At 32.6% G+C, this 18670-nt stretch overlaps 1 protein-coding gene across 1 annotated transcript; it reads left to right on the top strand.

Moving 5' to 3' along the window:
- The first annotated feature begins 16986 nt into the window (after positions 1-16986).
- On the top strand, positions 16987-17943 carry LOC135957712 (cuticle protein 16.5-like). Its single transcript, XM_065508506.1, has 2 exons — positions 16987-17047; positions 17166-17943. Exons 1-2 carry the CDS (start codon positions 17045-17047, stop codon positions 17766-17768), a joined length of 606 nt encoding a protein of 201 aa, XP_065364578.1. The 5' UTR covers positions 16987-17044; the 3' UTR covers positions 17769-17943.
- The last annotated feature ends 727 nt before the right edge of the window (positions 17944-18670 follow it).

Below are 18670 nucleotides of genomic sequence, written 5' to 3'. Positions count from 1 at the left end.
ATCGGACATGCAAAATCATATTTCAAGGTCTATTGGCTTCAATTCAACCTTACGGGTACACAATTTCCCTGCTTTTGGATGAATCCTTGTACACGCAAACGTTTTGAAATTGCTGCTTGAGAAGCACCCAATGATTTTGCAAGCTCTTGTTGAGTTTAACAAAAATCTCTATGGAGTAATGCGTCCAATTCTTGGTTTTCAAACTTTTGGCTGGCCTGAGCGATCTTTGTTTTCCTTGTCAAGATCACTACTTCTGAGCAGAACAAACCATCTCTCGCACGTTGAAACCGATGGAACACATTCACCAGAGTATTTGTTGAGCAATCGGTAAATATTGAAAAAAAATGTATTACTTATACCCTTCACCATGAGTGGTTTGCAATACCACAAAGTATATATATTCTGGATCGTTATAGATAGCGAAGTTGATATAGCCATGTCCGTCTGTCCGTCCGTAGCCCCCACATAACTTACAAACATGATTGATACATCAATATATCGGGAATTGATCCGGCTCGGCCCACAAATGGCTGAGATATAAGGGAAAACCCGGGACAACTTAGATTTTTGACCTTTTTTTGATAAAAAAACAAGTAAGAGAGCTATATTCGGCTGTGCCGAATCTTATATACCCTTCACCAAATTATACTTATAAATATATTTTTTTTTTAAATATTTTTATTTAAACAAAATTAAAATTTTTTTTTAATGTTTTAAAATTTTAAAAAAAAAATCAATTGTTTTTTAATTATACCCTTCACCATGAGTGGCAAGGGTATATATAAGTTTGTCATTCCGTTTGTAATTTCCACATTTTTCATTTGCGACCCCATAAAGTATATATATTCTGGATCGTTATAGATAGCGGAATCGATATAGCCATGTCCGTCTGTGTGTTGAAATCAACTTTCCGAAGCCCCCAAATAACTTACATACACGATTCATACATCAATATCTCCGAAATTCTTCCGGCTCGGTCGCTATTTAAAATTTTTGACATATTTTTGACCTATATCTAGATTACTAAGTCATTAATATAGACAATATGGATATCTAATGATAGATATTTCAAAGACCTTTGCAACGAAGTATAAAGACCATAGTAAGTTGGACATACAATGGGTCAAAATCGGAAAAAAATATTTTGTAACCCGAATTTTTTTTCATAAAAAATTTGTTTTTTTTGTCATAAATTCTATTTCTAAAAAAAGTAATTAAAGAATTTTAAAAAAAAAATTTTGAAAAAACTTTTTTTAAAAATAATTAAAAAACTTTTTTTAAAAAAAATTTTGGATTTTGTTTAAATACAAATATTTAAAAAAAATATATTTTTAAGTATAATTTGGTGAAGGGTATATAAGATTCGGCACAGCCGAATATAGCTCTCTTACTTGTTTTTTTTTAAAAAGGTTTTTTCAAAAATTTTTTTTTTAAAGTCCAACTTACTATGTTCTTATATACGTCGTTGCAAAGGTCTTTGAAATATCTATCATTAGATATCCATATTGTCTATATTAATGACTTAGTAATCCAGATATAGGTCAAAAATCGAGGTTGTCCTAGTATATATATTCTGGATCCTTATAGATAGCGTAGTTGATTAAACCATGTCTGTTGAAATCAATTTTCTGAAGACCCCAGATATCTTCGGGATCCAAATCTTCAATAGTTCTGTCAGAAATGCTTTCGAGAAGTTTGCTATTTAAAATCAGCAAAATCGGTCCACAAATGGCTGAGATATGAGGAAAAAACCAGGACAACCTCGATTTTTTACCTATTTTAGACCAATATCTGGATTCAAGTCATTATCATACCCGATTTTTTTTTCACCAAAAGGTTTTTTACGCTAAATATTAAAAAAAAATTTAATAAAGAAAAAAATTTTTTTTTTTAAATTTAAAAAAAAAATTGAAAAACAATTCGAAAAATTTTTTTTTACAAAAAATTAAAAAAACTGCAAAAAAATTAATTTTGTTTACATAAAAATATTTAAAATTTTTATTTTGAAGTATAATTTGGTGAAGGGTATATAAGATTCGGCACAGCCGAATATAGCTCTCTTACTTGTTAATTTAAATCTTGTGTTAACAGTTAATTTTCTGGTTATGTTGAAGATTTCTTGTCAGCAATTCGGGGATTTTCATACAACTGCACTTAATTACATATTACCCACTGTACAAATTCACAAACGACACAATGTATAACACTCACCAGAAACTGAATCAAGTTCACGATCATCTACACGTGTGCGAGCATAAATTCATGCACTCTGTTGAGTACAAGAAGCAATTTTTATGCCTGATGTAGACAAAAGAATCGTGTTTTTTATTTAACACAATTTGGACAACATCCATAAAACTTATTTACGAGTTTATGTGCTACACAACGAAATATTATGATGTAATAATTAAGCCGATAACAACGATTAATGCAAAATTGTTACAAGTGTCTTTAGTGGATGTTGCATGCAGAATTGCATTTCTGGTTTTGAAACTTTTATCTAAAAGAAACAAGCTTTTTGAAACACAAAACAGAAAAAAAATTAAATACTTTTTAACATTAACTTAGTCATCAGATTTAATAAAGTTTACGCATTATTTTAGAATTTATTAAAACCAGTACGTAATTTTGAAATACTTTAATAGTCTGGTTTATTTAAAAAGATTTTTAACTTAAATTATGTTTCAAATTCTTAATGATTTACTAGTTTTGTTTAATTTGCATAAACATTTTTTATATTGTATTAAAAACTTCAAAAATTACTGGTATTTCTTTATGAATCAGGAACAAAAACCGGCCAATAAATTTTTTTTTATAAAAGGAAACATAAAGTACTACTACTCGGCAGCTTCCATTCATTAATAAAATAGTCACAACAGTTAGTTGTATTTGAAGAATAGTTTATTGGCTTATACTTAGATACTATTTCATAGATATGAATACATATTTGGGTGTGTTTCCTTAACTAAGAAAAAAACTGCATTAAAAAATAACTAAATGCTATTCACATCACAGTTCATCAATTATCAGCATCATGATGCTAATTGGTATTCATTGTCAAAAGAAGCTCATGGGAAATGCTTGTTAAGGTCGAATAATTGAGCCGCTATCATCATTTTTCAATCTCTATTAATTAACAGAAAATAATAAACATATATTATGGATTATTTACACTTTTTTGATTATGAAATCTTAAATCGTTTATAACTTCGTTAATAATGAGGCAACACTTCCCAACCAATTCATCCAAAATACTTTATTAACAGATATTGCAATCATGATGGAATATAATTGGGCGTTTTTCGGCCAATACTCGCTTCCAATGAATCAGTTGCGTTCGGTATATATTCCCTGTGATGGTCTGGTCAGATTTCAGCAGCTCATAATAGATGGGACCTTTTTGCTCCCACCAAATACAGAGCATTATGTTAGCGCCTAGATATTTGACTTTGGTGTCGACTCGGCTGCTTGGCCGGGCTTCACATACGATCTCTTACGCTTTGGGTAATCGTAATGAATCCATTTTCCATCGCAAGTAATGATTCTGTGCAAAAATTATTTTCTTCTATAGCGTTCAAGCATAATTTCGGACATACAAAATAGTCTTTTAATGTGTCTCGGCTTCAATATGTATGATACCCAATTTGCCTGCTCGCAAACGCTTTGATAGTGCTGCTTGAGTAGCTCCCATTGATTTTGCAAACTCTTGTTGAGTTTGAGAACAATGTTCTTGGAGTAATACCTCCAATTCTTGGTCTTGAAACTTTTTTAGCTGATGTGGGCGATCTTTGTCTTCCGTATCAAAATCACCACTTCTGAACAGCTAGAGTTGTCAAACCGGTTTTCGAATTATTCGAAAAACCGGGTTTTTTCCAATTTTCCGGTTTTTTTAAACCGGTTTCAAGTTATTCGACAAACCGGTTTGTTTGTCTCGAATTATTCGACAAAATCGAATATTTTTTAAAATTTATTTTAAGTTTTTATGCGATTATTTTTAATAATTTTAATACAAGTAAGAGAGCTGTACCGAATCATATATACCCTTCACCAAATTATACTTAAAAATAGTTTTTTATTTTTTTTTTTTAAAAAGTTTTTTTTAATTTTTTATTTTTAAAAAATATTTTTTGGGGAAAAATTATTTCGGACAAACAAAGGTCTTTGAAAAAGGTCTGCAAAGGTCTTTGAAATGTTTATCATTAGATATCCATATTGTCTATATTAATGATTTAGTAATCCAGATATGGGTCAAAAATAGGTCAAAAATCGAGGTTGTCCTGGTTTTTTCCTTATATCTCAGCCATTTGTGGACCGATTTTCTAGATTTATAAATATAAATAGCTATCGAGCCGGAAGAATTCCGGAGATATTGATGTATGAACCACGTATGTAAGTTATTTGGGGGCCACGGAAAGTTGATTTCAACATAGTGGCGGACAGACGGACATGGCAATATCGACTTCGCTATCTATAACGATCCAGAATATACATATATACTTTGTGGGGTCGCAAATGAAAAATGTAGAAATTACAAGCCAATTAACAAAAAAGGCTAAAAACCGGTTTTTGATAGAAAAAACCGAAAACCGGTTTTTAAAAATTATGCTTTTTCGAATTATTCGAAAACCGGTTTTTAGAATATGTCGAATATTTGAAAACTCTATGAACAGCACAAACCATCTCTCGCAAAATTTTCAAATTACAGAAGTAAAACAAAACTTCCCGCATATGACGCATTGTTGGTTGTTTTCGAAGAAAAAAAAAAACTTTATTGTGAAAATTTTCCATTACCTTTTTTATAACTTTAGCTAAATTTTCTCCTGTGTGGCTGTGGAATTGTTGGCATAGTCCTCTGACTTCAAATAAACCCCACTATTCTGATCGATGACACGACAGAGTATAATACCAGGAAAGATATGATGCTTTGATTGAAATGTTTCATGGTCTTTATAACTTTTTGACTTAATGATGACCACATCAATATCATCAGCCACTGTTTATCCAGCTTCCTTTTCGAAGAATTGAATTGTTTCACGGGCTGTATGTAAATTGTTTTCATGAAACCACATGTCGCCTATATTAATATCATCCATTTTAGGCAGAAGGAAATGTGTTATCATATCACGATATCGTGAATCAGTAATAATCACTCCTTGTCCAGCCTCATTTTCGAAGAAGTTTGAAACATTTCTGCTTTCCAAACAGTCAAAAATCACATGTGGGATCTCTAAACCCCATATGCTGCCAATTTCACGATTAACAAACTAAACAAGGTGAAAATGTGCTTCAGAACTTGAGATGATTTTGCTCCAAAAATCAACATACACTTGTTGATGTTCAATGATCCATTTATCGAACTTTTATCGCTGTACATGGTCAGCAGGCCTCAGTTCTTGTGTCAATTGAACATTGTAAACTTAGAAACGCAAATCGTCAGTGATTAAATGCTGTGGAAACCTTCTTGAAGTTTGCAATTCGTGAACATGTCGCAACGCCAAATTGATGTTCCTGGACTTTCACCAACAGTCTCACCAACTGCGTCGATAATGAGATTTGAATGACTTGTTTTAGCACGACCAGTATGTTTAGCACCATCAATTTATCTACTATCCCTGAATTTCTTAATTTTTATATTTTTAACCCATCTATTGTCCAATTCTAATCATCGAAACAAGAGAGTACACGACTAGGAAATGTCTAATGCAGTAATTGAATTGTTTCACGGACTTTATGGCATTTAGCGTCCATATCAATAATATAGAATATAGCGAAAAATTACTCTATTATCATGTTGCGATAACGAGCTCCTGTAACGATCACTGCTTGGCCAGCCAGATTTTCAAAGAATTGGGGTGCAATGATACCTTCAGCCATAAATGCACAACAAATGTGTGTTCTCAGAATTCCAAATGCCCAATATTTAAGATTATCAAAGCCAACGAGTTGAATATTTTATTCATAACTTGATATGATTTTGCTCCAAAAACCAGCATACACTTGTTAATGTTCCATAGTCCACCCAATAAACTCTCTTCGCTGTACCATGTACATTAGAATTCAATTCTTGTGTCAATTGAACTTAGCTTAGGTTGAGTACAGGGGCAATTTAATGCTTCATAACCGTTCCGCACTTCCTTAGGAAAGGATTATTCTCCATATACATAAGGCTATCCAAATAAAAGTCGGCTAATTTGAAAACTTAATCCCCTCTTTATAGTTTCTCAGTGATTTCCATTTTTAATTCCAATAATATTCCAAGTTTACCATAGTGTTTGTCTCTAATCCGACATAGGTAATGTTCCAGCGTATCGTCCTCCTCTTCACATGCTCTACAGACCTTATCGTTGCATATATCCATACTTCAACTCTGTATGTCCAGTTGATCTATTTAGTTTCAGAATCTCCATTGTATTCTCTTGGTTTGTGTTGTTTGGGGATGTCGGTTTGCAAGCATGTAGAGTATAAGCAGTAAAAAGCTTCTTGAAATTAGCCATTCTCATCTACGACGACGAATTGATGACCCCGGGAGTCGCTATGCTTCTATATTGGCATTTGAATTGCTGATTTTTGTGCAACGGCGAAAACACATTGATCTCTCTTGTATCCTCCATTTCTACAAGTTTTAAAGTGTCAGTCGTCAGTTGTTTTTGGTTGGCAACACTTAACCTCACAAATGGCAGTAAATTCAAATCTTGCATGAATTTTTAATCTCGTTTTATTTTGCATATTTTCGGGAAAATAACGATAATTTGGTGTAGGATATAAACATAATGATACAGACTTAACTTAGCATTAACTTCTTCTTAAAAAATTTTTAGCAGTATAACTTTTTTTTAGATTTGGTGATCACTCATATTTCTGTTGAAAAAAACCGATTTTTCATATGAAAAACTCAACAATTTTAAATCATATAAAACTTCTTCAATATGTAGCGTATCGAGATGATTAATAAATATACCACCACCTACTTGTAATGGTTGGTCATTAAGATAATCACCAACATTACCAAATCATGACTCAGTCTTAAACTCTTTTATGAAACAAATCTATTACAATTCATCAAAATCTTTATTCCATTGTTGGTTAAAATGCAGATAATGTTTGATGTTTAAATAGGTTTTATTGCTGATCATGAACATTATAAGAGTAAGCAAAACGAAGAAATCACTGAAAAGGGAAGGCACTGTGCAAGGTTATATCACCCGCTGCACATTTACATTATGGTTTACATTATGGATAAATAATGGTTACGAGAGTCCAGGTTAACCCAAAATGAAAAAGACTTGACCGAATTAGGTTGCTAAAAGTGAGCAAACTAAAAAAAGAAGCAAAGATCTGGCTGTCTGAGGGAATAGTGTCTTCAATTCATTTCAAAAAATTACTATAAATAAAAAGACTATCGCTATTATTTATTTTTCTTTACCGGTTTTTTTACTCAATTTACTTTGTTATTTCACATGCCGGTATTGTTATTTGATTGTTTTTATTTTTTATTGTTATTGAATTGTTTTTTGATTTTATTCATCATTCAGCACTACCTAAAATTGAGACATTTTTTGTTGCTAATTTTGTTGAAGTTCATACATCCATCCATCCATTCATCTATCGTCTGGTTTTTTTGTAGATAGTTTTAGTGGGTTTATACTCTACACCACCATAGTGGGGAGGGTATTATAAGTTTGTGCTGATGTTTGTAACACCCAAAAATATTAATCTAAAATATTAGTCCAACACCTTAAAGTATATAGATCGACAGAGAATCATTTTCCGATTTTTAAAGAATTGGTATCCAATGATACCTTCAGCCAAAAATGCACAACAAATGTGTGTTCTCAGAATTCCAAATGCCCAATATTTAAGATTATCAAAGCCCACAAGTTGAAAATCTGATTCATAACTTGGTATGATTTTGCTCCAAAAACCAGCATACACTTGTTAATGATCCATAGTCCACCCAATTAACTCTCTTCGCTGTACCATGTACATTAGACTTCAATTCTTGTGTCAATTGAACTTAGCTTAAGTTGAGTAGAGGGGCAATTTAATGCTCCATAACCGTTCCGCACTTCCTTAATCCTATATAGATCGACAGAGAATCATTTTCCGTTTAAGTATGAAATAAAATATCCATCAAATGGCCCCACTGCTCTGATGACAGGCCATAAAATTTTCCATGGATTTTTCACAAAGATGTGACTGTATCTCACCGACGCACGGTGGCTCATATCTCAATTTCATCGGCCAAAAGTCCAACTTTTTGTTAACTCCGATTTCAAAAATTTTAATGCCATTCAATAGTAAACTCATTGAAACTAATGTAGCCAAAAAATTAGATAAAAATATTGTCAATTGTGTGCGTGGTATGCTGTTAAAGTCAAATATTTTATGTCATTTTATAAAAAATGTGATTTTTGTAAATTTGATCGGAAGTAAATTATCATTACTCGCAAACTATTACAGATAATTGGATGATTTTTCTTTTGTTATGTTGGTAGGATAATAGCCTTTAAGAGCTGATCTGATTTGTCACTGTACCGTTTATACCTTATGTGTTATTAATTTTTTTCTCAGGTACTATATTTTAGCCAAATTTGAATTTCACTGGAATGAAAGTGCTTAGGGTCAAAAGGGGTTAAACAAATTTTACTACCAGGAGAAAGTTCAAAGTGTCCTCTTTAAGCCTATATATACTTGTTGACCTGTTTTGACCTGTTTGTTGAACACTTTTTTCATTTGAATGAAATTACTCCCAAATTTTTGATCTATTTTTATTTTACTTGTTCATATGACTGGCGCAAAGTACAAGTCGCAATTTTGAAGATATTGCGATAAAATTTGGTACATAAATTTTTTTCGGCCCGAGGACGAAGTCTATTGAAAATTACTGAAATCGGTCCACTATTTCACCTAGCACCCATACAAATGTTCTACCGATGTTATACTTTATCGGTCGTAAATGGTTAATTTATATATGTATCTACACAAATTTTGCTCCAAATAAATTTTATATAAACTGAATTAATGTCACCTAATTTTATGATGATCGGTCCATTATTAGTCATAGCTCCCATATAAGACCCGCTTCCGAAAATCACTTTAACGAGCATAAATCTCTTAAAAATGTTGGTATAAACATAACATTCAATAGAAATAACATTCATATAGATGTAAATCACACGACCTAATTTCATGGCGATCGTTCCATTATTAGTTATAGCTCCCATATAAGACCCGCTTCCGAAAATCATTCACGAAAATAAATTATAGTGTAGGGTATTATATAGTCGAGCTTGGCCGAACATACATCCTTACTTGTTTTTATCTGTTGATAACTTTTTTAATAAGTATAGCTGATTCAAAAAACAAAAAATTTGCATTTTCATACTAAATGCTATAAAAAATTAAAAGTTCAACTTTAACTTTAAATTGCACAACAACTGCTGAACCGATTTTAATGAAATTAAAACTGGAGAAAAATTAAAGAAGTTATCTGTCCACCAAAAAAATTCTACAATATCTCTATCGGTTCAAAAGTTACAGAGTTTTGGCCGATCAAAAACGAAAATGAGCCACTGTGCGACGACGCATTGACCTAAGGAATTGTTTCTGGTTTATTCGTATAAACGCGAGAAAAAAATCGTATAATCTTGGTAGACAGATGACATCAGAATTTCTTGAGATATTTTGTACTGGAAATCGTTCCAGCACCGCATGCGCGGTGTGTCAGGTGGTACCGTCTTGCTGAAATCACATGTCATCCAGATCCATGCCGTCCAGTTGAGGCCACAAGAACTCCATTATCATGTTTCTGTAACGAATGCCAGTCACAGTCACAGCCATTTCGGCCTAAGACAGTTGTTCGTTGTAGGTGCATTTGTATCTCATGGATTGCATGAGGATTGTCTGAGCCCCAAATTCGACAATTTTGTGTATTTCCGAAGCCATTCAGATGGAAATGCGTTGCATCGGAGAAGATGACTTTTTCGAAAAATTGGCATTGACTTCACTTTGCTCCATTACCCATTCAACGAATTGACGGCGCTTTCCATGGTCTTCTGGTTTAAGCTCCTGAGTAAGCAGAATTTTGTACGCGCTTCGTGAAATTTTAAGTTGATGTGTTCGGGTTTTCGGCGACACTTTCGTGTCAAAGTTTTCAAGAGACCGACGTTGTCGCACAGGAATCTTACTGTCCATAACCGACCCAAATCGCCAAATTTACTGAGACACTCTTTACATCGACAATAACGATATCAAATGAAAGACAATTAAATACCTTTCCAACGACATATATTACGTCATTGAAATTCGGATGAACTCTGAGCCAAAATCCGAAAAATCCAAATTTTCATTCACCAAAAATATTTGTGTTCAATCTTTATCTTAAAGTATACTTTGGTGTAGGGTATATAAGATTCGAGACAGCCGAATATAGCACTCACTTGTTTTTTATAAAATGTAAATGACCAACGTTTTGTATCGTTTCGATTTTAAAATGTTTTGCTATTCATGAAGTTGTGAGTTAAAGAAACGCCTGCAAAATAGTTGAAATAGTCAGTTTAACCCATTGTGTGAAATGAAAATCTAAAATTAATTTGTTCCCTACAATATATTTCTCTACTGATTTAAGTCTCTGATATCGAACAATGCGTTTCCCTGTTTTTAAGGTTAAACAATTTAGAAAAAGAGTGTTGTGGCAGAGATTGGAATCAGGATATATTTTAAAAAATGTTTTCGGATAACGTTTATAATATTCATATCTATATCGTTAGTTAGGAATGTTTTATTTTCAAGTTTACCTCCCCCCACCATGGGTTAATTGTGTGCATTATATATTTAATTATATCTGCTGAGTTTAGCACGCATTACAAATTTGGGTTAAAAATAACTTTTGCATTACTTCAAACACCGTATAGCTGGCTGGTTGATTGTAATTTTTATTACTCCGCACAAATGCTGTTAGATTTAGTTTAGTTTTTTTTCATTATTCCGATTAAGACAATGACGAGGGATTTTGAAAGTTTCAGTTGTGGTGTGCATGTGCATGGGCTGCTGAAGTAAGATCGATTTCTGTTTAATTTATACATTTCAGCAAAGACAAAAAACAACAGAAAATTAAATATCATAAACATTATGCAATATTTCAAATTTTATTAAATTAATTATTCAAATATTTACTTTATTTTAATGGAATGTTTTTCTCGTGGCTTTAATTAAATATTTAACAAGCCAGCGGCAAAGGTTAAGGTTTTTTTTGCGATTGATTTATTTAGAATTATTTGTTGGTTTTTAAATTTGTCCATAATTTTTTAATATGTTGTTAAAGCAAACATTTCTTAAATGTTATAAACACATATTTTATGTTGTTTACATTTAATACACATACTTTTTTAGAAAACCACAAATCTTTTTCTCTGAATAATCTTTAGATCATCACTCATAGCTGCAGAATTAAAAGCGGTTCTATTTAATGACCTTCATCATATGAAACGTGATTACATTAAAACTAAGAGTCATCAAGCCTAAATTTTAACTGAGGTTCTTTAGTTTACTAAATCTTGTTTGGTATCTGCACATTTTGTGGTACTCATGGGCTGTGCTAATGTTTCATTATTTAATTCATATAAATTTCAGTTTGTTTTATGATCGTAATTTGTCTTATTTTTATTGGGAAGGCAGGCAATTGATTGATGTTTTAGGGATTTTAGTTTTAATGGTGATGAAACCTGTCTGCTCAGTGAGCGTTCGTATAACGAAGTGTTAAAATCATAAGTTGCCAAACACTGACCAGCGGCAAACTGTCCCACTTCCTCTTGTTGTTACAGCTTTTGCAAAAATGGAGTCTTGCTATATTAACCGCAAAATTTTTATCAATGCGATCTAGAGTAGTTTCCAGGAACCCATATGATGGTAACCTTTGAAGGACATGCTATCTGCTCAGATATACTCGGTGTTATTAGTCAGAAGATTTTAAAGCATCAACTAGCTTTTTCCTTAAAAATTTATGAATTTTTCAAATTCTAAGAAATCACAAAAAGCAACATAAATATATGCAAAAGTTACATAGGCTCGTATTGGGGAAAAGATTAATTCCGCAACTTTTTATTGGAATCTACACGTAAACACCGATGGCTCCAAGTGAAGAAAGTGTGATGCTCTCTTCGAATAGGCTCAAATTAGTTTAATGAATTAATAACACTATACAACACCAAAAAAAAATTACGAAGTCCGACCAATAAATTTTGATAGAGGAGATAAAAAAAGACACGGCGTTTTGAAAGTTTACATCTGAATTTCATTTGACAGTAACGAAATTAACCGTAAGCTCTCTTTTGTTGTGTATTATTTCTGACTTTCTGGTTGAATTTTCCGTTTTGGTGTATTCAGGGACTTATAATAAAATTTCACGGATAATATTTGTTCGGAACATTTTAACCCCTTAAATCCCTGTTTTAATGGTGTTTGTTGCTTTTTTTTAAAAGAAGGACAAAAAAGACCCATGTCTTGAGCATTTAGAGGGTTAACATATTCTACAAAAATGTTCTTCGTAACATTTTACATAAATTTTCTGAATACATTTTATACCTAAAATGTAAGGATCACATGGTTTCTTATGACGATTAACAATAAGAATGTGCCAGAGTTGGAAAACTTTAACCCCCCTTCAAATGAAATTCAGATGTAAACTTTCAAAACGCCGATACCCGTGTCTTTTTTTTTTGTCTCCGCTATCGAAATTTATTGGTCGGACCTTGTAATTTTGGAAAAAAAAAAATGATTTTTTTGTATAGTGTAATCGACATGATCAATAGCAAGATCCATATGATCTAGTTTGGATCGAACTTGACCAATTCGTATCCATTACGACTACAAAAGCCGCATATTGCCAATATGGTAGATGTAATCATAGCACACAAATTCGGTACTCCTGCCAAAAGGATCCAACGGCTGTCATGAAGAATCTTCTTTATCGTTAGTCAGCACTGGACACACGTTAATGCTAAGAGGATTCTTCGGGAATTTGTTTGCTCTCTCCATCCTTCTCAATTGGGTCTTCAGAGTAATGTCTCCATATCATCAGCATATATTATATGATTTCAGCTCATACTTCGATAAGAAACTATACCAGAATACGACTTATTTGCTTGATATCTTTCACCTATTGCTCACCAAAGCTTATGGGGAATGTGTTCCATCGGTTTCAACGTGCGAAAGATGGTTTGTGCGGTTCAGAACTGGTGATTTTGACACGCAAGAAAAATATCGACCCGGCCATTACGATAACCTGAAGCGTAAGAGACTGTGAAGATGTGAAGCCCGACAAACCTGCAGAATCGACTCCAAAGCCAAATATCCATCGCGCTAAGGTAATTCTCTATATTTGAGCAAAAGGGTCCTATATTTTATTAGAATCTGAAATCTGTACCGAACGCAACTTATTCGTTTGAAGCGAGCATTTACAGAAAAACGCCCAGAATTTGCGGCCAGACATGAAACCGTAATATTCCATCATGACAACGCTCGGCCACATGTTGCAATACTTGTTAAAAACTATTTATAATGAAGAGGTTGAGAAGTTTCCCCTCAACCGCCTTATAGTCCAGACTTTGCCCTGTCCGACTACTAATTGTTTCGATCGCTGCAGAACGCTCTCTCTGGGATACGCTTCACTTTAGAACAGAGTATCCGAAATTAGCTTGATTTGTTCTTGGCCTCAAAAGATGAGAATTTCTTTTGGCTCAGAATTAGGGTTTTTAATTTCCTGACCTTTTTTGAATCCCGGGAATCGGTAAAATTTGTCTCTACATTCCCGGGTACCCGGCTATTCCCGAAATATATAACAATACTGTAAACTATGAATATTATAGCAAAATTTCATATACAAACTTAGTGTTATAATCATTATATATAGATAGAACTTCGTAGTAATTAATTCAATTTGAGCTTAATTCACTAAAATCTTAATCCGTAATTAAAAAATGTCAGCCTTTCATTTCATAAATCCATTCCCAATAACTAATTCTTTAGCTTCCTTTTTAGTAAAAGGAATGAATTCAATACATTTAACTTAATAGTTAAAAGATAAAATTTATGTTGATCTCGAAAATTTCCAAATTATTGGATTCAAAGGAGAATTTTTATAATACAACATCTGCAAAACACACTCATTATAAAGCTGACATTGTTACCAAGGACTGTTGCTGTGTTTCCTTTCAAGGCCAAAATCAATTATATACTTTAAAATACCAAATGGTGTGCCGCGATCAAAACTAGAGGCCTTCGCACCGGTCAATCTTGGCATTGAAGATTATTCACCTTTATTTCTAGATCGTGCAGTTTTCCATATGCTTTTTTAGATGTCCATTTGAAAAACCCCAAATAAATAATAATAATATTAAGTGGTATAATATTGCCGAGATATTAACGAATAATTGTAAAAAAAACTTTTCACTAAAACAAAAACAAACAAGTCGGTCAAGCCCGACCATATAATACCCTACACCAAGTAAATGAGTAAAAAAATATTTCTTTTAAAATATCAATAATTTATATTCGTGAGTGATTTTCGGAAGTGGGCCTTATATGGGGGATATAACCAATTATGGACCGATCACCATGAAATTAGGTCGTGTGATTTATGTCTATATTAAAGTTAACTATGTTGAATTTTGTGTGTATACCAAAATTTTTAAGCGATTTATGCACGTTAAAGTGATTTTCGGAAGCGAGCATATATGGGAGCTATAACTAATTATGGACCGATCGTAACAAAATTTGGTGACATGAATTTTGTGTATGTAAAACTTATTTGGAGCGGAACTTGTGGAGATACATATATAAATTAAACATTTATGACCGATAAAGTCCAATTTCGAGAGGACATTTGTATGGGGGCTATGTGAAATAATGGACCGATTTCAACCAGTTTCAATATGCTTCGTCCTTGGGCCGCAAAAATAATATGTACCAAATTTTATCGAAATATCTTCAAAATTGCGACCTGTACTCTGCGCACAAGGTTTACATGGACAGCCAGCAAACCAGCCAGACGGACGGAAGGACATCGTTTAATCGGCTCAGAATTCAGTGATTCTAAGTCGATCGGTATACTATAAGGTGGGTGTTAGACCAATATTTTTGGGCGTTACACACATCTGGTGTAGGATATAAAAATAGAGTTCTAACATGTTTTCTTTGTAGTTTCGTCCCGGGAATCCCGACTAAAAATCCCGGGAATCGGGTAGTGAAAAATTGGCAATATTCCAGGGAAATTTGTCCCGGGATAAAAACCCTACTCGGAATCCATATGGTGCGAGAAAGAATTGTAAAATTTTTGAGTAAAATTTTTAAAAAAAATTACATTTTATAAAAGAAAAATAATTTCAATTTGGGGTTCTGCATTTTTGTTAATTTTTCATTTTGATCAAAGAAATATTTAAAATTTGAATAAAAACGATTCGTAAACATAAATTTTATTTTATTTTAAAAATTTAAATTTTCAAAAAAATTCAGCTGACATATTTTCCTTATTTCTTAGGAACGTGAAATGAAATTTCTATGAAATTTTGAACTATAATCAATTTAAATCGCGGGCATCGCGATTCTTGTTCTATGTGTCATTCCAGGAAACTTTGCCGAAGAAACCATAGCTCAAAATTGAATTTCAAGTCGCCTTAGCGGAGTCCGCTTCTTGATGTTTAATGTCCAAATTCAAAACTTAAAATCAACTACAACACCTCTATAGCCATGGGAAATTTTATTAAAATCTGACAATTTATAAGTTACAGATTTATTTGTACTGTCTTTACTGTCCTAATCATTTCATAAGTAGTAAAATTGGCTTAAGAAGAGACAGTTCACAGAGAACTTCTTCGCTATTTTTTAAGAGATTTAAGAATCTTTCAAATGCTACATTTCTTGCTCTAAAGATGTACATACTCGTATAAAGCGATAAAAATGGATCGTGTAAAAGTTACAAAATGTATGGCTAAACTTTTTCCTTTAACAATGTCCTAGACTCATAATCATTATATTTATATCCTCGTAGTTTTGGATGAAATACTGGATTTGGTGAATTAGTGGATTTGTTAAAATAGTGGATTTTGTAAGCTATAAAGATTACTTTGAATATTTCTCTGGCTTCTAATCAAGTGTGACACGATGATCCAGTTACGAATGAAAGTGATTTCACACTTATTATTTTAAGATTTCTTCTACACTCTTTAAAAGTATAGGTTTCTTTTTTAAGATCATTTTCACAAAATTATAGAGCTTTAAACAAAAATTTGATTTTCTTTCAACTTTGTAATTAATTTGCCGACAGATTCACTTGTCAGCTTAAAGTATTTACATAATTTCGCTAATGTTGTCTAAACATAGATCTACACACAATTCCATTAGCCATTTAACAAATCTACTTAAGCAAAGTGATCAATAATTAACTGTTTTAAATCATTTAATTAAACAGATTCATTAGCTTGTAAACAAATTGAAATGCCACAACTGATTCATATTTAGAGTGCATAATTATCAAATACATTCATCAGTGATGGGAATTTTTAACATTGAAATTTAAATGACTGTGCGATCTTGTTGTTGCTAGTCAATCAAATGATATTGATTCCATCATCTACAAATTTCTTTGCGTTTTTTGTATTTTGCAGCTTTTGCTCATGTATTTGTTGCTGTATTTTTTTGCAGTTTTCGGTTATTGTTTTTGCTTTATTTTTGGCAGCTTAAGTTGTATACCCTCACAGTTACCGATTTTGTTTTTATCAAAACATTGTAAATCACTAAAACTTGTTTAGCAGCCCTCTTTACAGCTGAGTGCTGCTTAGGTAAAAACAAAAACAAATAATGTCTGCGACTGCGTTTTAAAGGTTTTTTGTCATGTTGAATTTTTTTTTTTTTTGATTTTTTTGGAATGGACCCCCTCATAGCATAGTTTTTAGTATAAATTCGCCTGTGAATTTAACGAAGAGTATCAGTTCCAACCTTCACTTTGTTAAGATCACAACTTAAGCAAAAAACAAAAAATTCTACAAACATGGTTAGTACTACAGTTTCAGCTTTTTTGGCAAAAATGCAATATATGTGTTAAATTTAAAATATTTACTCAAAAAAAGTGCTAAATTTAATTAACAAATTGATTTTTTTTCCACTTTCAGAAACTTTTCGTAGCTGCTGTATTCGCTCTCTTGGCTTTGGCTTCCGCTGATGTCAGCCACTTGTCCAAAACCTACTTGCCTCCCGTACAACAATCGTACTCCGGTCCCAGCTATCAGCAATCATTCTCTTCATCCGGCAGTGGCGGCTTCTCAGCTCCATCCAACGAATACTTGCCTCCCGTACAACAAACCTTCTCTGGTGCTGCTCAATCCTTCTCCGGCCATGTTCAACAATCTTATGCCGCTCCCGTTCAAACCTACTCAGCTCCTGCTGCTCAATCTTACTCTTCCTCCGTATCTTACTCTGCCCCACAACAATCCTTCTCAGCTCCCACCAGCGAATACTTGCCTCCCGTACACCAACAAAGCTTCTCAGCTCCAGCTCCCATCCACTACTCAGCACCCTCAGTCAGCTACTCAGCTCCATCTGTACAATCGTACTCTGCTCCATCTGTACAATCATACTCTGCTCCCTCTGTACAATCTTACTCTGCTCCCGCTGTCCAATCTTATTCCGGTTCTTCTTTCGGCTTTGCCTCTGGCTCCGTTGATGCTGGCACTCAATATGCTTCCAACGGTGGTTACGTTTACAGAAAGAAGTAAATTGTTAAGAGGATCTAAACTGTGATTCCAATTTTCATTTTGTAGAATTGATGCTTAAGTAATTGTTTAGTAGATCATTTCATTGTTAAAAAATCATTAAAAACAAACCGACATATTTGTTAAGTATATCAATTTTTTTATATAAATAAAACAATTTATATTTTAAATATTTAAATACTCTGAGTTTTTTTGTTTATTTATTTAGATAAAACACAAAAATAGGTCAATTAAAAGTAGCTCAAGTTTAAGAAAATATCAAATCAATGCTACATTTTGCAAAATGAATTGCATTATTCAAATTTAAACAACAAGTAAACATTTTTTCAATCGTAAATATCAATTTAAAATCTAATTTGGAATTTAGTATTCAAGTCATGGCAAACTGTTTTAAAAATTCATAACGAAATTTTGTTTTTGTGTGCATATCTTGTATAGATGATCAATGCAGATTTGACATAACCCTACTGAAATGAAACTAATTAGTAAAATATTTAATCAAATGATTCTTTAAAAGTAAACTTGAGTAGTAAATTAAAATAAATTGTACACAATTAAATACCAGGGTTACTAATTAATTATACTTATGATTGTAACCCCCATTAACACGAAGCCTGGTTATGCGTTAACTAAAAGTTATACTGCCGGTTAAAATTATTTTTGTATGAAAACTGTCAGTATAACTATTAGTTAACACATAACCAGATTTCATGTTACTGGGGGTAAATCATAAAAAAACCAATAATTATCATCAATTTAACTTATTTGATCTGCGAGACTATTTGGCGAATGATCTATCAATTGGATATTTTGGCTGCTCAAATACTCACTTGTTTCAGAGAATCTATAAGGCTAGTAATCCTTATTATTATTACACTCAGATGATGTCCCCTACTCATGAAATA

This window comes from Calliphora vicina, chromosome 4 (assembly GCF_958450345.1).
Source record: "Calliphora vicina chromosome 4, idCalVici1.1, whole genome shotgun sequence".
Taxonomy (NCBI): domain Eukaryota; kingdom Metazoa; phylum Arthropoda; class Insecta; order Diptera; family Calliphoridae; genus Calliphora; species Calliphora vicina.
Note: the sequence above shows the minus strand (reverse complement) of the source record. Positions and strands in the feature narration are given on the sequence as shown.